The sequence below is a fragment of the Gallinula chloropus genome, assembly GCF_964237585.1.
Source record: "Gallinula chloropus genome assembly, chromosome: 2".
Classification (NCBI taxonomy): domain Eukaryota; kingdom Metazoa; phylum Chordata; class Aves; order Gruiformes; family Rallidae; genus Gallinula; species Gallinula chloropus.
This window is the reverse complement of record NC_140086.1, coordinates 140,799,238-140,821,397: the sequence shown is the minus strand read 5'-3', so window position 1 is coordinate 140,821,397 and position 22,160 is coordinate 140,799,238. Positions and strand designations below refer to the sequence as shown.

The 22,160-nt window shown below is 35.5% G+C and overlaps 1 protein-coding gene across 1 annotated transcript in view; it reads right to left on the bottom strand.

Moving 5' to 3' along the window:
* Positions 1-3,694: 3,694 nt before the first annotated feature.
* LOC311188675 (ATP-dependent translocase ABCB1-like) overlaps positions 3,695-22,160 on the bottom strand; it is a 36,687-nt gene continuing 18,221 nt past the window's right edge. The window contains exons 17-29 of the mRNA XM_084260143.1: positions 21,303-21,482; positions 19,763-19,909; positions 19,341-19,445; positions 17,229-17,306; positions 15,792-15,875; positions 14,648-14,851; positions 12,977-13,077; positions 11,605-11,745; positions 9,845-10,001; positions 9,209-9,406; positions 6,944-7,150; positions 5,336-5,482; positions 3,695-3,920 (exon numbers count right to left, since the gene is read on the bottom strand). Of these exons, the coding sequence (XP_084116269.1) occupies positions 3,714-3,920; positions 5,336-5,482; positions 6,944-7,150; positions 9,209-9,406; positions 9,845-10,001; positions 11,605-11,745; positions 12,977-13,077; positions 14,648-14,851; positions 15,792-15,875; positions 17,229-17,306; positions 19,341-19,445; positions 19,763-19,909; positions 21,303-21,482 (1,956 nt within the window). The 3' untranslated portion in view covers positions 3,695-3,713. The remainder of the gene's footprint in view (positions 3,921-5,335; positions 5,483-6,943; positions 7,151-9,208; positions 9,407-9,844; positions 10,002-11,604; positions 11,746-12,976; positions 13,078-14,647; positions 14,852-15,791; positions 15,876-17,228; positions 17,307-19,340; positions 19,446-19,762; positions 19,910-21,302; positions 21,483-22,160) is intronic.

Sequence of the window (22,160 nt, the reverse complement as noted above, 5' to 3'; positions counted from 1 at the left end):
CATAGTGCCTTCTTCTACTTGTCCCTTGGAATGTGTGAATAAATTTTTTCTGCTTTTTGAACAATATGGAAATGACACCTTGTTTTACGTCACTATGAAATATGTGGACATCAAGGAATGATTGTAGAGTTTGTGCCATGAAATAAGCCCATTGATTAATCTAAAACAAAAGCTGTTCAAGATGTGATATATGAACAGTGAGGTAAGAAAAAATTAATACTGGGGAAAGCCAAGAGTGCCCACAAAGAAAAAAGTAGGTGGCCAGTTTTAACCAAACAGCTTGCCAGAGCCATAGTGGTGAATGGAGAGTCTATAATGCTAGTCACTGTACATGTATCGTGCCTTAATCCTTTCTAAATTTGCCCTGAGGTTTTTTTTATATATTGCTTTAAACAAAGGTGACCTAATTAAAAACACTTGCAAAGTAGGTGAGAAGTAGGACTTACTGTGTCAGGTAGATATGCATTCCATCTTTTTCAACATCATTTATTTTACCATCTTATATATCCTGACCTTATTTTTTTCTTAGATTCCACACTAATGAAGTTATTCACCCCATATTTATAAGTTATTTGCGAACCAGATAAGAATTAACATGGAAATAAAACTATTCCTGTTTGTTAGATGATGTAAGGACCATGTTATTTTATCACAGAAGAATTATTTGTTGTATTAAAAAAGTTGTTGATATATTTGTCTCCATTACTAAGCAAATGAATGATATAATTTCTACTCGTGGACACTTCAGTTAAATCTACTAAGACTCAGAGTATATACACATTACACATGCAGGCACAGTCTTTAAATTATCTCAAATATCAATAATTTTAAATGTTTGGGCATTTTAAAACAGCCCCAAACAATTTCTAGTATGTCTATTAAAATTTTTTCTCTCTTGGTAAATACAAAGGTGCAGCTAGTGTTTGCAGATCTACTTTTATGAAACATTATGTAGGGCAGCATTTAAGAAGTCTATTTGAATACAGGTGTGGCTCATTTTCTCTACACTGAAGCATGACAATGTAGGTGTTTATGATGATCACACTCATAGACTTTCATGAAGAGATACAACACAAGTTGGTTGTTAATCTGGCCTGCTAGTGAAAGCAACTCAAGAATGGGATGAACCATACCGTAGACTTCATTAACCCTGCAGAAGATGGTCTTGCTTAAGGAAATGAACATTAATGTTCACTTTCAGCTAGATGCAATCCTGTCCTAGACATCTCCAGCAACAGTTAGTATACTGATCTCCTTAGTTACCAGAATACAGCTAGAAATGTACACAGGAACAAGCATACAAAGACAAAAGGAAATGTGCTCACCTTGTAAGAACAGGGATTACTAAAAATAGTTGTCCTTGTGTGTTCTGCTCTTTTCCTTCCTGTTCTCTACTTTTGATATCTGTGCAGAGCATGGAATTGACAGCAAAGGAATTGAGGTGGCTTCTGGTCCTGTTTCTTACTTCCTGCTTTCAATTTACTGCATTAAAATAACTAGAATTAAAGATACTGTCCTGGTTATAGAATAAAGGTCCTTAAAGCAAAGTTGTCTTAGATCAGCCCACCCTTCCTTTGGTTCGAGCATTATAATGTAAAAGTGTATAAATAGAATGTAGTGAAGATGAAATTTTTGGAGGTGTTCCTGTCTGTTCTTTTGTCATTGAAACTAAAAATGACATGATAAGGCATATGGTGGTAGCACAATAGTAGTAATATGGTTGTAGTGGACATCTGAAGGGAAATTCTGAAAGGAATGCAATTGTGAGCAGCAGCATAGATATTTAAACATTTATGGTGCATTTGGAAACAAATATCCATTATCCATAGAGGAAAGTGCTTACTTTCTTTATAGCCTCTTTCAACCTAAAGTGACTTGGTTTACAATTATTATGCAAATTTTTGTCTAAATCTCAAGAAAAGGAGAAATACTGCCTTAGAAATGTGGAAGAAAAAGGAAGGGGAAAATAGATTGTTTTGGAAAGTTTTTACTTTTTACCTGAAACAGGTTTAAAACTATATGGACAAAATTTTCTAAAATCATTTTCACTTAATCTGTGGTATAACTTTTAGAGTACTTGCCTGATTTTCAATAAAAGCTAAGTTTGTCAAAGAAGTCAAGCATCTTTGAAATGATTCAAATTGGGGGAACAATCCAGTCATTGCTAATCCATTAATTAGAAATTGTCTTATCAGGAATTAAAAAAACTAGTTTTAAAAGTAAAAGACTAAAATCCGTAATTTAGTAAAAAACCAAACCTAAGTATGTTCTCACATGAATCTTCAGATTATAATGTTAAAGAATATCCATTCCATCCTTGCAATTGCTAGTATAACATATTATGGTGCATACTATTAGCCTTTCTCATGGACAAGAACCTTATTGTATCAAGTAATACACAGATAGGAAACAAATTTCCTAGTCAAAATGGTGTTCCAGATAAGACAGGAACAAAAGAAAAGAGGCAAGTGATTCAAGAGGAATACGAGTGCATCAATCAACATTCTAGAGAGTGTTATTAGTACATTGATGAGCCTAACTGCCTACCAGTTAGGCTTTATGTGTATAAATATCTACATGTAGATAAGGCAGATCACATGTATAAATCTCAGGGAATCAGAAATTGCTATGACAGAAGTATGTAAGACTGATTAATCAGGACAGATTTTAATTAAAAACAAAACTTTACTGTACAAATATTCATTCACAGTATACATTGCTAATGGTTAGTTCTTCATTATTAATCACTATTACTACATATTCAAAGCAGTTAGTGCTTAACGGTCATCCTAAATTACCAACTAATATACAACACTCCAGAGTTGATGCCATGTAATTAGCACTGATGCTTTCAGTCTTTAAGAATCTTAGTCATCAGGGTTATCAGGTTCAAGAGCTCTTTAGTGAAGGAAGCTAACACTGAAGAAGGTGCCTTTCTTCCCCTTTCTCCAAGCCCAAATTCAAGATTTTCACCTTCAGAGAATTCTTAGCCCTTGACCTCTGACCCCTAGGACCCTGGGAGACTTGCAGATACTACTTTCCCAGGCTGCAGCAGGGGCCTTGATTTGCTCACTGCTACTTATTTTTCTGTGTTACACTTTTCCCAGCTCTTAAGGTTGCACCTCTTCAGTGATCCGTAACTGACCATCAGTGAGGTACTTTCAGTTCTGGGACCTTTGTTTTCAGCCTGCACCCATATTTTCAAAACCTGTGCTGTCATCCCAGGCTAAAACTCCACACCATAACATGCAACATGTGGCATCAAGCTCCAGCTGACCTGTAAGTTCTTGTAATAAGTTAATAATAAGCCTAATAGACCAGGACTGGCTGTGCCTTACAGAGGCACAGTGAGGATAAGGCTTGAGGTTTGTTGCTGGCAATAGCAAAACTTTTACTGAACATGAAAATGTTTACAAGTTGTTTACAGACATGCCTGATTAGTGTGATTTTGACAGAGTTCAAAGCAAGCTAATATTAACTACATTTGTCTTAGCATGCTTCTACTTTTATGAGTGTAGTAGGCCTCTGCTTTGGGCACGTAGTAGAGTGGTTTGAATAATGAAAACAATAGTGAGAAACTGGTACGTATTTACTTAGTATTTCTTGTTTTCATAGGATTTATGAAAGGAAGGTGGAAAACTAGAAGTATCAAGACCGACTATTGATATTGAAATAATTACAGTAACAATTCAGAGATAAGTACTGCCTTTAATTTACATGTTGCACGACCCACTTTGAACATTGACCAGAGAATAGTAGATGCCTTTTTCTGCCAGGAGCTGCTGATGTGTCCCTTGCTCTATGACCTTGCCGTTCTGGATCACGGCAATCTTGTCAGCATTTTGGATAGTGGAGAGGCGATGAGCTATCACAATGCAAGTGCGACCTTCTCTGGCTTTATCCAGCGCTTCCTGAACAATCTGCACAATGAAAAAACCAAAAGGTGAACTGTATTTGGTGGCTGTTGTGAGATGTATCTCAGTTGCCATCTGTGAAGTAAATTGTAATGTGAGAGTGAGGGAAAGGGAATATCTGTGGCTTTAGCTTCCTGGTTTAAAATCAGCCTGTGATGACAAAGAGTCAAAACTGTCATAGCATATGATGCCATGATAGCTAAGAGGATGATACGGAACCAGGCTCATTACTGAGATGCATAGTAGGAGAACAAGAGAAAATGGTAGCAGGGGAGGTTCAGACTGGATATAAGAAAAATATCCTTGCAGTGGCAAGGATAATTAAGCATGGGAAAAAGGACAAACGAGAGCCTGTTGAATCCTTGGAGACCTTCAAGGACCCTACTATGCTTCTCTATGAGGGTGGTGAGGCCCTGGCACAGGTTGCCCAGATAAGCTGTGGCTGACCCTTCCCTGGCGGTGTTCAAGGCCAGGCTGGATGGAACTCTGGGCAACCTGTTCTAGTTGAGGGTATCCATGCCCGTGGCAGGGAGGTGGAATTGGATAACTCGACTTTAAGGTCCCTTTCAACCCCAGCCATTCTATGATTCTATGATAGTGGACATAGCATTAACTAACATAGTTTGACTTCAGTATTGTCCCTTTCAGGAAGAGGAGGCTTGATCAGAAACCTCCATAGATCCCTGCCATGACTGATTAGTTGTATATGGGAGTCAAGGCAGTAATCTTGGGTCAACTACTATTGTGCTAATTCTTTTGATTTCACAAGGAGTCTCATAAACCATGTTTTTCTTAAAGCTAGCATTGGTAGAATCTGAGCTTTCTCCCTTTCTTCCTTTCTTCTTTATGTTTATTAATGCAGAATAAAATAAGAGATGAAATTGCTGTACCTAACTGGCACATAATTAAGAGAACAAAGAATCCTGGAATTATTTAATAGCATTTTCCCCTCAAATCCTATGTTTTTATGCCTACAATTAATAAAAACTTAGTTTGAGCTTTTCAAATTATAGTATTTGTTATCATATTTGCCTCATTAGTATTAAGTATTTTTGTACAGTCTGTGTTGATTTTTTACAGCTAGATTGCACTTCTTTTGTACCAGATTGCAGCTTTGGGTTTAGAAAAAGAAATGTGTTCTAGCAATTTTTTTCACTGGAAGTTGCATATTAGTTATAAATCAATAGCAAGGACTGTAGAGCAATGGGAGAAGCGAGAAAAATTACGAAGGCAAGATTTGACAGTTTTTTTGCAAGGAGGAGTGAGACATTTATATTTGTCTATTATTAGCATAAATATGTCATTTGCATAAACCACCATATTTCCAGCTTTGTGCTTTAATCTGTGGGAGTGAAAACAATAATCATAATACAAAGAAACACGGATTTAGATCCCAGACTCCTGTCTCATAATTAAATTACCTTTTCACTTTCTGTATCTAAGGCAGACGTAGCTTCATCCAGTAGCAGAACCTGGGGTCGGCGTACAAGAGCTCGGGCAATAGCAATACGTTGTTTCTGACCACCAGAAAGCTGAGTTCCCTTGTCTCCTACGCGGGTATTGTATTTCTAGAAACAACACATTAAGTTTAGACTATGAATGCAAATCAGTGCTGAAGTATCTTTAAGCATATTGACCATGACACCAGCCATTCATGAACTACATAGTCCATTCCAATAACTCTCTGAAAACAGATGACCAGAATTGCTATCTGCCACAGATCTATAGATCTTTCAGTAGGAAACTCTGCTGCACTTACAGCATTACCTTTAATAAATTCAAGGTAACAACTCCTCTAAGGTTAGAAGGGAACATTAATCTCAATCAAGAGATATTTATTGTCTATGACACTACTGGGGATCAAACACTGTCCCAAGCACTCCAGGCCAGCACTCTAACCAATCAGTTAATCCACATTTTTTCATCCTGAAAAATAGCAGTATGTAAGAGGTTTCATTTTCAGCTCACGTTATCTATTATATGAATATATAGAAAAAGATATTTATACACTTTGTCTATAGCTGTACTGCAGCTTTGGACAGTTATACTTTTAATTTAGTTATGTCATTTAAAGTGGACCAGTCAGGTCTCCAAACAGGTTGCAGTGGTCTTTGACATATTACATACTTGGCTGCAAAAACCACCTAAGTTTTATGAAAGATTATTATATACCACAAGATTTCTCTACAAAGTTTTGAAAGAGCAGTTATAAGTGAATCATGATCTGCAAATATCATGGGCTTTGGCATTTATATTTTTTCAAAAAATGCAAAAAGCATCTTAACAGCCTGAAAATAAGCTGAATATATGCAACTAAGCTATCAACCTGCCTGCTTTAGGAAGTTTTGGATACAAGTTGACACAGGTTAGAAATTGATCTGTCAAACTCATAGAAGAAAAATCCATCCAGATTTTAAAAAAATTCTAAGTCACAAATTAAGCAAAGTTAGATGAAAATTCAGGGGAAATGTGATTGAATGTTTAGCTTTTTTGACTACTTATTTGTAAATACGTCTTGCTCTTCGTGACAGGCCTTTCATCTGACCCAAGATGTTCATTCTTACATTATTATGCGTTGGTCGTGAAAAAAATTTTCTTGGTAATTTTTGAACTGTAGGAATAGTAGAAATTTAAATTCTGACCAGGTTGAGATGAAAGAAACACATAAGAAACTTTCCAGTCTAGTAGGGTCTTTTACATATACTTTAGATAAACAGGAGTTTAAAATGAAATGTTCGACTCATTTAAAAGAAATCACCCCACACTTTCAGCTCTCTACTAGTTGTAATTGTGGCTTTTCTTCTCTGATATCTTAAATGTTCAGCTCTCCAGCTGACAGTGGAGTTTCTCAGGGTAAAAATAAGTATGATAAACACAATTAAGAAATTATAAGATTTAAAAATCACTTTCAGATCTATTTGCATCTTGGGGAATTATGGTACCCCAGGGATTCATAAATGGACACAATTTTTCCCATCCACAAATAGGCCACCTCCAGTTCTGAGTAGGAGAGAAGAGGAATAACTTACATCTGGCAGAGAGTCAATGAAGGAGTGAATATTAGCTTCTTTTGCAGCATTGACAATTTCCTCATGTGACACGTCCCGACTGTTATCTCCGTATGCGATGTTTTCAGCAATCGTGCAGTCAAACAGGATTGGCTCTTGTGAGACGATCCCAATCTGAGCTCTCAGCCATTTGATATTTAGTGTCTTTGCATCTTTGCCATCAAAAAGCTGAGAAACCAAACATTTTAAATTTCAGTCACATGGCTATGTGTGTATTTGAGACATAAGTTATGTAATTGCAGCTCTTTCTTTAGAGATACTGTATCAGAAGGTCACCTAATCCCTTCCCCTCCTTCTCCTCTATGTTCCAAAATTTTCTAAAGGCAATTACATAGAAGTGAGTTTAGTCCCTTTGCTGCTACCTCAGTTCTTTTCTTTGTTTCAAGATTTAATCAGGATTTTGAAGACAGTGGAAGATAGGATATGCTGAAGTAACTTCAAAGAACTTTGTATAAAGTTATTTCTTTTCTTCAGGAGGAAAACTTTCCTTTATTTTGCATGTATGTTCCCACCGATGAGATTTGCAGTACTAATCCATTAAAATAAAGGAAGAGTTGGGTTCATTCATTCAGACACTCCTAAGCCATTCTTAAATGTAATTGCAATGTAAGGCCTGACAATGCACAAATTTACTTCTGGATGCCTTAAGATGTCATTTAGAGGCAGTTCTCTTTAGTAGCATCCCTGTCATGCTTCTGCTAAGTTTGGCTACTGTGTTGCTATCACTGTCTATTAGATGACAAAGGATTTATTATTTTTTTCTGGGTATATCAGTTTTATAATTATACAAGTAATTTCAACTTGGACACAAACATCTAAGATGCTAAGAGGACTGTTACATCTCCACTAGAATTGCCCAGTGCAGTGCTTGCTCTGTGTTGAGTGCACAATCAGCTGGATAACTATAGAATTACCCTCTTCATAGCACAGGTACTGGACATGATAAATCTGTTAATTCCATAGTTTTTCCTATAACAGCCAATTCACAGCCAACATAATTGCTTTTCAAATGAAGGATCGTGATGAACCTGATTCAAAATCCACTTAAATCAGTGTCAGCATTTCTACATCTGCAGATGTAATAGGGGAATTAAAAAAAAAAGCTGGAAAGGAAATTGCTTTCAACCACATAGGTATTTGCATTTCTTTTCCTTAGAATGCCAATGGATTTGCAGGCTGATAAGGTCTGCTTCTCATTCTTTATCTGATGTGAAAAATCACTGATAGGGCTAGAGAACTCAGTTACTATGCATTTTGGATCCCCCATACCAAACAGCACAACACTTAGGCACAGTTACTCTCTTTAGCAAACTAGTATAGTCCTCACTATCCCAGAGGTCTATGCTTTTCCCTTCAGTAAACCATTGTTGGTTATTCGTGGATACATGGTCAAAAACATTGGTGATGAATTCCTTGACTGAAACATACTTCTGAGGTACCTGTGCTACTTCTTTCTTCACATCAGTTTGCTGCACTGGATCTGTGTAGACACTTCTAACCTAAAAAATCTTGCCCACTGCATCTAAGCCTTATTTATTACATTGTCTTTTGGGAGTATCTTTGCAGAGATAATTTCTGAAATCTTTCTTAGTCTTACCTCATCCAACCCAAAATGTGTGGGGGTTCTTTTTCAAACAAAATCTCTGTGCACATTTACATCAAAGAGAAAATAGCAATAAACAAATCATTATGTGATAAAATATGTAAAATTGCTAAATAAGAAGTGTGAGAAATGCTAGATATAATATAAACCAAGATTACTAAAAGTATTGACAATCTATTCCTTGGTAAGTGGGCATACTCTGAAACACGTTTCTGACAAGTAAAAATTATGATAATTATTTTTGTAAATGTTCTCTGGCTTAAGAAAGAACATAGATGACATTCTATTACTACATTATACAGAAGTAGATATATATTTTTAATAACTTTTAAAGTGTTCTTAACATAAAAACCTCAAAGACATCATTAGTCTGTGGATCAGGTATATTTTTACCACACAGATCTTGTTTCATTAATTCATCATACTGTGGGAAACTGGGACTTTTTCCATTATATTCTTCATTGCATTTAAATAAAGCACCCTGATGAGCCATTGCTTGTCTTTATTAATAAAATATTAAAAAAATAAAACTAGAAGTATCTATTATACTTTATCACACCACATAAAACCAAATAAGCACACCCTCAATTAACATGTTAAAATTTATTTAAAAAAAACCTTACCATTTCTCCATCAAGTGGATCATAAAATCTCTCAAGCAGCTGAACAACAGTACTCTTTCCACAGCCACTGCTACCAACAAGAGCCAGAGTCTGTCCCTTTTCTACTTTTAGATTCAAACCTTGCAGGATTTTGACCTCTGGTCGGTTTGGGTAGTTAAATGCCACATCTTTGATTGTTATGCTTCCTGAAAATGTTTCCTATAATTAAAACAGTACCACAGTATCACTGATACAGCTTTAAGACAAATTGACAATAATTCAAACAGAATTGCAGAAATCTTTTTTTTTCTCTTGCTAAAATCAATAGATTTTGCATTCGCTGGAATGATGACTTTCAGGCTGTGCTCTGAATCATTGGGAAACTATAAAATCAAAGTACAGCACTGAAATATTTTGAAAATGTTCATAATTCTGCTGGTTGAATTCCATCCAAGTTGTACCTTAAACATATTTTCAAAACAAATAGCCTTTAGGACTCACAAGAGAGAGCTTGGCCCATGCTGTTTGGTTAAAGTGTTGAGAATTTGTTGACATAAGGAAGCAATCAGAAGAAGAAAAGTCACTTTGAAAGAAATAAGAAGAGAGCTGTCCATACTGTCAATAAATAATATCACCCATTATACATAGCTTACTTACAAGCTTCTCTCCTTCCTCGCTGTAATTGTCTATTTTAGGGACTGTTTCAAACAGCTGAAACAAGTTAGCTGCTGATACTTTGGCTTTGGCATAGTCTGGAGCAAAAGAGCTGGTTTGTCCTAATGCCATTGCACCAAATACAATAGCTGAAAACACTCTGAAAAAAATCAGGAAACAAGAATCAATAGATAGACAGTGAAGAAAAGCACAATGGAAATGGGGCTGCAGTCAACTTTTTCTTCTCCACAGAGAAAAAAGGGAGCTAAATTTAAAAAGAACAAAGTTGTAACCAACTATTATTTCTTCAATTACTCATTTAATGCCAAAAATGTGGGTTTATCCTCTTTTAATGAAGTGAGATAAACAAACCTGCATTCCAAATCCAATGTTTTTGTTACTTACCATAGAGTTACAAAACCATAGAGATATGGTTTAGTGTAGGATAGGGACGGTTGGACTCGATGATCTTAAAGGGCTTTTCGAACCTTGTGATTCTGTGATTATTAGCACTATTTTCTTGAATTATTAATACTGGTTAACTATATTAAGTTTAATCTGGGACTAGGAGGAAAGTAGTCAATGACTGGTAAAATTTTTACTCAAATCCTATTCTGTTACTGCTGTGGTATCCTCCCACATGGTTCAGTGGCTTCTGAGAGAGTGACTCAGTGGCTCATTTTTAAGGCTTTAAGGAAAATAAGAAATCAAGCCTGTAACAAGGTGACAATAGAGATTTAATCTGCTACCACAGTTCTGCTGGAAAAAAAATGGAAGGGTTCACAACACAAAAAAAAAAAAAAGGCGAAAAGCCACACTACTATTGTTTTATGATGAATGTAGATGTATCTTTGCAGGCTACATTAGAATGGTTTATTAATAACTGCCACACAATGTAGGATTACTTATCACTGAGAAATGCTAATAGATAAATAAGACCTCTTAGCCTACTTTAAGGCAAGGTAAAATAATTTATATGAATTTTATCTTTTATCTTCAGAACTATACAAACTAATCTGTTTTATTCTGTATTTGAAAAGCTTAGAAGTTCTTAGAAGCTCACAGGTTTAGGTCAGACAATCCTTTCCAAATCTTAACTGAGCTACTGGAAGTTCACTCCCACAGCTGGCTTGATATGTTCAGCTGGCAGATGGGATGCAGACACTTTCCAAAATCTTCCAGTCAGAATGAGCTGTCTTAACTATCACTAATCAGGTTGCCACCGAAAAATTGGTATGATTGGTCTTTCTTAGGTATCAAGGTCCATACTGGTACAATCTCATTCCTTTCATACTTGTAAAGCTATTGCTTCTTAAATTAAAAGATATATTTATTTGGAAATGACCTAGAAGAATATGATATGGGTTATGATAGGGGCTCTAAGGTATTATGTTCAATGATTGGCTAAGCAATGATTATAAACCCAAAATATAAGGGTAAGAAGCTACAGATAAGCTATTTCAAATTTCAAAATTATTCCTTCTGGTTTTGTACAGTTTCTGCCCTTAAAAACCTATAAAGTACCCTTAGAGACAAATTGTGTTATTCTTTGTATAATTAAAAATTGAATACATATTCTAAGAATACTGCAAATAAGAATCATATTTTATTTGCAGTACCTGTTTAAATTAAAAATTTAAGTACAGAACAAGAGTTGGCCTGTTTTTTCATAACTTACCCAATGGATTCATGATATATCTAGTAGTAAACAAAGACCTTTCTCTGCAGTGACAGAACAAAAAATTTGTAAAGGAGATACTTACAAAAACACACTTTTAAACTCCATGTGTCCGTTTACCACTAGATAGGCACCAAACCGGAAACAGCCAGCATAGGTAAAGAACATCATTGCTTGTGAAAGGGCAAAACTCAATCCAAATATATGTGCCTTCTTCACAGAATTTCTGTAAGAGAGAACATATATTTTCAGTAAAATGTACAAACATACTTAAATCTTAATATGCAAAAATAATTTTATTGATTTCTGATATACTGTTATGAATGCTTATACTCATGCTTAAACAACACAGTGTCCAAGGGAAAGTTAGTTTTGTTTCCAGAATTTTATTTAGTTCCAATAACAGCTTGGCACATGGGTGAAGAAAAACATGACACCTTAGTTGCTGTGTATAATCTCATAGTTTGAGTATTAAACCACTTTACAGTTCAGGCCATTTTGAAGATGTGAATAACATGTTTGAAATTGTACTGCTGCATCATGTAAAAGGGGGAAAAAAAGGGCAGAACTGTCAGCTCACCTTCAGCCAAAGTCAAATTTTTGTGTAATATTAGATTTATTTGTAATTTTGTGTTGAACAAGCTATTAAACAGTTATACACTGGAGAATCTGTTTTTTTTCAATTTAATCAGTCAAAATTCTTCTTTCTAATAGGATTACGCCTGCATGTATGATACAGAAAATAGATTTTGGGTGATAAAACGATGCCTGTGATTAAAACAAGGCAGAGAGAAAATTTTCCATACCTATGAATTCTACCAGAAAAAAGAAAAAGCATATTTTAAGTTAATTGATGCTATTACTGAGTCACAACTTCATGATTCCTACTGGTAAAAACAAAATCTAACCACAACAAACAGGAACCACATTCACAAGTGTGCTTTTCTGCTTAAGAGGCTGTTGTGACTTCTCTTTTACACAGCTGATTTGTGCATTATTGCAGGAAAACAGAAGGCCTAAGCTCAATTTTTATATAATAGAAACTTTTTGCCCCATCAGTGTTTTAACATGCACTGAAATATTAACTGAAAAACACATATCCTATCTCTTCCTGATAAGTGGACCCATGGGGCAATAAGCTCTTACTTATACTGGAATAGCATTAAGATTAAAGTCTTGGAGCAATCTCATCAATGTCAAACCTGAGAATGATTAGGCATGGTCCTGCAAGTTGTGACATATATGGACTCAAAACATATCAGCCTAAGAAAAAAGCTAAAGCTGTATCTTTCACATTCTGCACTGTGTGCTAACCACACAATTATTATAGTGGATGTTTTAGCACCACCCCTACTTGTTTCCCACCATAACTGCATTTATAAACTGATGTAATTAAATTTTACATTAAATCATACACTTTAAATACATGGGGGTTTTAACTTAGTTATTTTATATACCTGTATGGTCCATGCAAATGTTCTCCATACATAAACTCAAATTTTCTTTCTCGGGTCAAACTGACCACGGTTCTAATATTTTCTATGGCTTCTGTAGCAATCTGCAATAGACATACAAATGTTTTAATGGAAAGTTAAGATTGTGTTGCAATTCCTTATTCTAAATGAATAAAAAAGAATATGCTGGAATAAAACTTAATCTTTTTCATAATTTTTAATAAAATCATGGACCTTTGATATCAAAAGTAAGCATTTTACATGTTTCTTTTCATGACAGTGAGATTTTTCTGATGATGCTCAGTTTTCTGATAAGAAAATCTCTAGTGCCTATTTTCTTCTGTCATATCTTACAACAACAACAAAAAAGATTAAATAAATGTTCAGCTGTTAGAAACAAGAAGCAGAAGAAATTAAGTTAGTGTAGTCAGTTAAAAGGAAAGGAAACACATCCTTTGTCTTGCACAAAAAAAAAAAAAAAATCCCCATGGAAAGATAATTATACAGAATTTCCTGTGGACTTAGAGGGACAAAAATGATTCGAGCAACTTTATCTACGGACACGATAGCAGGAAATAAATCCCATTTAATAAATAGAAGTTACTGGAAAGGGTTGTTCAGATCCAGATTAAGACACTTGCATTTAGGTGCTTAAGCTACCAGTGTGGTCAATGGATATCTGCCTAAGCACTATGTGCCTACCCAGTCTCTTCGTCCAGGATTGTTGACTGGAGTGGGAAGGACTAATTCTGCTGCCCACATGTAGGTGGTTTGTGCCATTGGAAGTGCTCTAGGATACTCCAAACATTTGAGCAAGGCATAGGAGACACAACATAGAACATAGAGTAGACACACACCTTTCTGAAATGGCAGCTGGGGGACACCTAGACACTACAGCATTTCCAGTTACCACAAAGTAGACTTTAGACTGTGAGTACATACACAGACACATTGATTTAAATTCCAAATCTGAAGATCAATACTATTGCTTTTGTGCATGGCCTTAAATAAATTATTTTCTTCTCAATTACTTTTGAAAATATAGGAAGGTATTTTAGAAAAGTTTTACCTTGAAGAAAGCAATATCTGGGAAGTAATGAAATAGTTGTTCTGTCCCAAAAGGATCTTTGGAATGAAGTGATATTAAATGCCTAATCTCTTAAACAAGAGTCTAGCCTTCTCACTTTTCAGTTTTCACTTTTCTCTTCTACTAAAGTAATAAAGCAATGGCAATCAGAGTCAAAATCCAGTGAACATATATATATTATCCCTGCAAAAATTAATAACATGGGGAGGGGAGGAAGCAGTATAATATATGTAAGAAAAATGACATGCCAAAAAGGGATGACAGAAAAGAAAAAAGATTGGCAACATGAAGAAGGAGGCAAAATAAGGAAGACAAAGATGATCAGAACTGGAAGGAAAAAAAAATGTGCCTGAAAGTGCTTAGCACGTTCTGGGTTTATCAATTATAAAATATCAGTTAATAACATAATATGATGTTGTTATCTTCAGTTATTATTGAAGAGGTGATATGCTCTGTAGGTCTACTAGTGTAACTACATAGAGTCTGGCTGTCTCTGGAAGTTAAATATTATGATTATCCATCAACAATTCTTTGGTAAACATGACTTTATACATTACATAGAAATAGATAAACTTTTCTAGACCCACCTTTCCTGCAGATTCCAGCTCTACTTTATCTTTTTTGGCATGCCCACCTAACATCTTCATTTCAATCATTCCTGCCACTGCAATGATTGGTACAACAGCTAAAAGTAGCAAGGTCAGCTGCCAGCCATAAATTAATGATATAATGATTCCAGTCCCCAGGTTAGCTATGTTTTGGGCAATTAATGCCAGTCTGGTACCAGTTGCCTGGAGAAAGAAAAAAGACATTTCTTGCTAAAGTACATCTTAAAGAAGGAAAATGTTTCCACCTGTAATATTCCTCATTCTCAAAATGCTGTTTAGAAAGTCTTAACTCAGTTTCGCTATTTTTCAAAATGGGAGTTTTTAAAATGATTTTTTAGAAAATTATCTCAATCATATTTAATTATTCTCTCCCCATATTCTGATTATGTAAATTTGCACTGCAATTTCTAAATTCTGCCCTTGAAGTAGAACGGACTTTAAGCATATCGTGTCATTATATTTACAACTGAACATTAAAATCTGTCACATTTTGTAGATAATGCAGCTACCTTTATAAGTCATCGCACAGAGACCAATAAAGAAGAAAATTAAATGTTTGACTTATAAAACCAAAGATACTACAGAATTCTTCAGTTAAAAAAAAATCTTGTAACTTCATGTAGTAGTAAAAATTTACTTAATCATACACAAATAAATACATTGAATGCTCTTTAGCCTAATATTACAGACCCTTTAAAGTTCACAAATTACATTAAAGAATCTTCAAAAAAGAACAATGAAAAGGAAGTCTATTGCTACTATGTCTGTTTTTATATGAATCTGTAGGATCAAAAAGACAGTGGGAGATTGTAAGCTGGATAAAATCAGATGCAAATATTTAAGTAAATAAGATATCTCTAAACAGACTTGTTAGATAAAGAGTTTCCCAAGGAATTTGTTTAATAATGAAGATCACAATACAGCACAGTAGTAGATATTATTTTATACACATATATAACCATTATTGTTATAAAGCACATTAGTGTATTCTATACCAGCTATTGTTTTATAGTAAATTGTAGTTGTCAAAGTCAAGACTGTTATCCAACAAGTCAAATCCAAGCTGTAGCTTTACTAGATACAAAACCATATATGAAAAATTCCAAACCAAAATTTTACTTACTCCTTTCACTTGCGAGGCATCATTAGCAAGTCTTGTAGTTAATGCTCCAGTGGTGTTTTTAGAATTATCAAACCAGCCCATGTCCTACAATAAGAAACATTTTTCTTAGAATCAGTGTTTGGACATTTCCTATAGATGCAAAGAAAACCCGAGTTCTTCCTAATATAACCAAGTTTAGTGTCAGAGGACTGTGCATGTGGCAGCGAATCAGTTCTGCATTTTTAGTTAAGCCTAATTCCTTCATTGTGCATTGAATATTTTTACAAAAAAGTGCATGCTTGTGGATGATCTGATGTGTCCACTGTCACTGCCGAGAACGAAGCAAAGTAGCCTGGGAGATTCCCAAACCCACAATCTACACTTTCCCCCTGCTGCTGAACCTGTACCTCCTTGGAGGAGATGACTCTTTAGTCACACTCCTTTACAATTGGAAAAGCTGTTTGGGGATGGATTAAGTGTAAAGCATTTTCAAAGGAAAAAAATTCCAATTCATTCATTACTTTCTCCCCAGACTGAAGAAGCCTATTTGGGAGCGAAGCCTACTTGGGAGCTATGAGACAATAAAGAAACCCAAACAAACTGGTATATATGCTCAAAGTCATTTGTTGGGGTCAGATACACTGTTTATAATTTATTCACCATGTGTGACCAAATATTGGATTAACTTTCCTGTGTAATATACATGGAATGAAGACCTGGTGATGTAGTACTGGTATTTGTGACCCTAAGACTCAATTGTAGGATTTTTCTTTCAGTGAGGCTAATCTGTAAATCATAGTTTTTCAGACCGCAAGTTTTCTGTGCACATTGCAATCGAACAGGCATGTTCACATGAATTGAGACATAAAGCCCCAGAAATATATTGTGTGACTGAAAATCTAAAATACGTATCCCGAAATCATGGAAGATTAAGGACAATTTACCTAACTACATGAATTAGGTAAAAGCACTATGAAATATTTTAACTCTGAAAGTGGGGTTAACTACACAATCTCACTATCATATTGCTGACTATTCCAGATTTGGGAACACTAAAATTTAAATCAGATATTTGAAGTCAGTTTCAATGTAAGGTGCACTGTATCACATTTCTTTAGGGGAGAAAGCGCACCAAAAAAGTAAAACAGACAAATTAACACAACATGGGATACTGTGGGTGCACATCAGCTTGTCAGGCCATAGTAACTTGGCTGTAAATATATGTCTTTGCAAGGAGCACATAAAAAACTATTGCACTTGGATCGATTTAAGGCTCCCTCTAAGGATACTTTGCTAACCATATGGAACTAGCCAAATTGGTTTCTAGACTGGTTTAAAGAAACTCCTTTGTGAACAAGTCATAATATGATACAATAACATAGAATACAGTTATCTTATGGTATTTATAATAGTAATTATTTTTTAAACTTTAGAAATCAGAATATTCGTTATCTTTACCTGTCTAAGCATTGCTTTAAATGCCATGAATCGAAGTCTCATTGTAAGAATTTCTCCAGCTTTGCCAAATGTGAAACCCTATTTGAGAAAAAGTACAACACAACATACTATTACATTTTTTGTGTTTGCTCAATAAATATTTTAGAGTCATTATCTCTACAATGTCACAATACAAAATACTGTGGTCCTGATTGCACAAAGCAAATGTAAACCCAGGCTTAATGGTCATAAATTCTAGTAGATGCATAATACAGACACTCAAATACTATTTTTCAAAAAAAATGTGTGGAGCATAGCAGTATTTCCCAGCACTGCCTCACCAGCATGCTTCAGGGAAAAGATCACTAATCAACCCTTTGCCTTCATTTTTACCTGAGCTTACCTAAGTCAGATTTGTGACACCAATGTTTATAATTAGCTTTGTTTTGCTCACTACCACCTTTATGTGATTTCAAATATTTATTGTTTGGAATCTACATTCATGAAATTGAATATTCTTAAAACAACACAGAAGTAACTAAGAAAAATTACTATGGCATATTCCAATCTCCAAATATTTCTCAGTTGACTTTTAGCATTATCTTTGGTGTGCTTCTATACTGTCAGTAAATTTCAACAAGTACATGACTTAGAAAAAATCAGTAAAGACCATCAGAGAATGTGCATTATATAAAGAAATTACAGGAATGTTTTAAATGGTATTCATTCTCGCTAATTTGGGGGTGTTAAATCTCAATGAACTGTTTCCACTCTTACTTAAAACATTGTCTGAACATATGATAGCAGGCGTATCATAGCCATCTACAACTCAGTCTTGTACACTTAAGGCCTTCTTGCATGTACGTGCAACAAGACAATTCCATATATAGACCAGGAAGTTTTTGCAAGAGACTGTTTATGCTGCTGTCCTGCGTGCACTTTATTAATTTACTGTGTAGGCTCATGTAATGGCTAAAAATATGCAAACACATTCAGATATTATAAACCAGACCATGTATGAAAATATTTAAATGCCAAAGTTTGCACCAGTATGATTACTACTTTTTTGTTTCTTTTTCCTGTGACACTGCTGTAGTAGTTAGATACATGTAAGATTTAGAGTAAAGTTAGAATACTTTTTATGTAAAAGTTTAGATTGTTATAAAGATCAGTGAGAGCAGGGGATGAGGTGTTATTGTTCAACAATTAGTATTTAAGTAGGAGAAGCATGATGGATTTTACTTGAGGAACTGGTCCTGGGAATCTTGGTGGGAGGGAGCTGAAGTAAGGTAAGACTTGAATGGGGAAAGGGTTAGGGGAATAAAAAATTGTAGAGCTATGGCAGGAAATTGGTATGGTATGGTATGGTATGGTATGGTATGGTATGGTATGGTATGGTATAAAGGCTGGAGGGGTTGGCTGTTTGGTAGCAACAGAAAAAAGAATCCAGACTTTCATGCTGAGATGTGTTTGCTGAAGAATAGAGGAAGTTCTGAATTTAATAGGGCAGAATAGGTTAGAAGGTCTCTAAGAAGAGTTCTAGGTCAAAAAAGATTCCATTTAGCACAAGGCACATCTACTACTATAAATGAGGGTTCTAGTTGAGTTGGAGACATGTATTAAGATGATACAAATTATTAGTATATTTCAGATCATGTTACTAAGACATGATTGTAGTGGTTCAGCCCCAGAGGACAGCTGAGCACCACACAGTGGCTCACTCACCCCTCCCTCAGCAGGGTGGGGAAGAGAAATGGACAAACAAAAGCAAACTGTGGGATTGGGATAAGGAAAGTTTACTGACAAAGCACAGGGAGAGGGAACCAACAACAAGAGAACTTGTGACAGAATACAGAAATGGTAATAACAAAAAGCACTTCACTGACACAACAACCAACTGGACACTCAGCCCACATTCAGACCATCCCAGAGCTGCATGGAAACCACCCTCCCCTCTCCCCTTCCCTCCCTGACTAGCCCTCTTTTATAGGGAGCATGATGTCACATGGTATGGAAAACACGCTTGACCAGCTCAGTTCACCTGTGCTGGCTCCTTGTGAAAATTTGTTCTATCCTAACTGAAGCCAGGACGATGATGAACAATTATAGTAAAGCTAAAATAATAAAACATACCTGAAAAAAGAAAGTAAAAAAGGAAATGATCCCAAGGACTAAAAACAGCACTGAATATAAGTTGCTCTTTTCTCTTAAAATGGTGCGGTCAGTTTCTGAAAAAATCTATAAAATAATATTAAAAACATTGTTTTGAATCAACTAATAATTTAAAATACTTGCATATTTCTCAAGAACTGTTAGTTATTTGCATTCATATAAAATCTGAGCATATGTTACGTATGATTATAGGTGTAGCAAACAAATGTAAGGTTGTAGCAAGATTTTTAGGATCTTGTAAATCTCATGTAATTCTTCAGATCTTTGTAATAGTGCTTCATCCACTCATCAACTTTATTATGCAGTGATTACTTAAGACCTGGTTTTATTAGAAATAAATTATGTGAACTTTATAGGTTATTGCATTTTTTATTCAAACTTACCCCTATAATTTCTGAAAATATGACAGCAAATGCAGGTTGTAAACCTCCATTGATAATTGCACATAAAGTTCCAGCTACAAAGTATGGCCATTCAGATTTGTTCAGCTTCATAATTTTCAGAAATGGAGCTGGAGGTAATTCTTCATTCTAAAAAAAAGGGGAATTTTGTTATTACTAGCATGTATGTATGTATTTGGAGAAATAAGGAGAAGAAAAGAGAATAATAGTCCATTTCCTACTCCCAGAATCTACTCAGGGGAAATAAAAATGTGTATTTCTTAATAACATGAATCATAAACTGATTGTACATTTCCTTTTACGATTTCAGTACAAGGAAGAAAGAGCTGTTAGAACATATCTATAGCTCTTTTCATCATATTTTATATCAATTTCAGTCTCATTGATCAATAATCTTGGTATCCCTCAATGGTGACTGAAATATTAATTTGGGGTATATTGTTGGGTGCAATCCATGACTAGATTAATTCAAGCAATTGCTCATTAAGCAATTTATAACAGCAAGACATTTGCTGCAGATATAACTACAGTTATATTTCTATGTTTCTTTGGTAATATTTGTTGTAAGAGTTGTGTGTTGGGCCAAATACTCTGTTTCTGATCCAAAAATGAACTTTTAACCTGTATAGATTAGGTTGATATGGTAAGCAAATATATGTAGGTATATTTCTTTAATAGCAAATTAATTTTCAAGAATAAACTCATCCTTGTTATAGATTTTTGAAGTCCCCTTTCATTTGTATAATCATGGTGAGAATAAGAAAACAAATTACAAATATAATTCAAAAGATATTTAGAATTAGAAAATTCGAAATTTTTTTTCAATCCTATCAAATGCCTCCTTCTTCTTGTCCCTTTCTGGATCAGAAGAATGAATTTAATTTTAACATACTTTGCTGAAAGTAATAAATGTTCATTAACAACTCTGCAAAATGATAGGGGTTGGAAGGAACCTCTGGAGAAGATCTAGTCCAATGCCCCTGACAGAGCAGGCTGCACAGGAAAGCATCTAGGCAGGTTCTGAATGTCTCCAGGGATGGAGACACCACATCTCTCTGGGCAGCCTGTTCCAGTGCTCTGGCACCCTCACAGGATTGAATTTCCTCCTCATGTTTAGGTGGAACTTCCTATATTCAAATTTGTGCCCATCACCTCTTGTCCTGTCACTGGGCACCACTCAGTGCAGAGTAGAGGGCAAAAAGAACCTCTCTCAACCTGATTGCCACACTTTTCTTCATACAGCCCAGGATGCCATTGGTTTTCTTGACCACAAGGGAACATTGCTGGCTCATGGTTAACCTGTTGCCCACCAGGACTCTTTTTCCAAAGATGCTTTCCAGCAGGTCATCCCCTAACCCGTACTGGTGGTGCATGGAGTTATTCCTCCCTATGTGTAGCACCCTACACTTGCCCTTGTTGAATTTCATAAAATTACTCCCTGCCCAACTCCCCAGCCTTTCCAGATCTTGCTGGATGGCAACACAGCCTTCTGGTGTGTCAGCTACTCCTTACAGATACTTACAGGTGAACTGATTTTCTCATCGGCTTCATCATCAGCTCCTGGACTTTTTTTCATGCTTCTTCGAGTTGATCGTCTTCTCAATCCTTTAGTAAAGGATTCTTCAAATTCCTGGTCAGAATCACGTTTTTTGACACTACGTGCATTCTCATCATTTTCTGATGGAACTTCAGCTTCTATTGCCTATAAAGGGGAAGAACACGATGCATATATTACTTTGAACTTTCATAATTATGAGGTAATCAAAGTAAAAGTAACTGTTTCAGTGGAAAGAGTGGAAAGATATAGCAAAATATAATGCTATAAAGCAGATATGAAAAACCTGCATTGTATTTGAGTAGATCTCTTTTAAGTTCTTGATTCATATATAAGAGTATACTACTTCTCAAGAAAATACTTATACTAAGTGGAGGGATGGGGAGTGGAAGTAGCTGCTCTTTTTTATGAATTAATTCTGTCGCAATTCAGCCCCAGGCAGTGGTTGAGCACCACCCACTGCTCACTCACCCCTCCATCACTCCTTTACCTCTCCATCGGAGGAGAAACAGACAAAGCCCCGTGGGTTGGAATAAGGACAGTCACGTGGTATGGAAAACAGCCCAGGCCAGCTCAGCTCACCTGTGCTGGCTGCTTGGAGAAGTCAGCACTGTCCTGGCCAGAACCAGGACAAACTCCTAACACAGGTCTAAACCGAGTGTAAACCATTTGCATCCACTGTTTATTCATGAAGTGAGAAAAAAACTTACCTCTGTTTAGTTAAGAACTCTTAAAAATTCTTGACTTTAAATGCAGTAAGGAAGTTCAGGATAGAACAGGTCAAAAAGAAATTCTGACAAAAAAATTTGAACTGTTTGGAAGAAC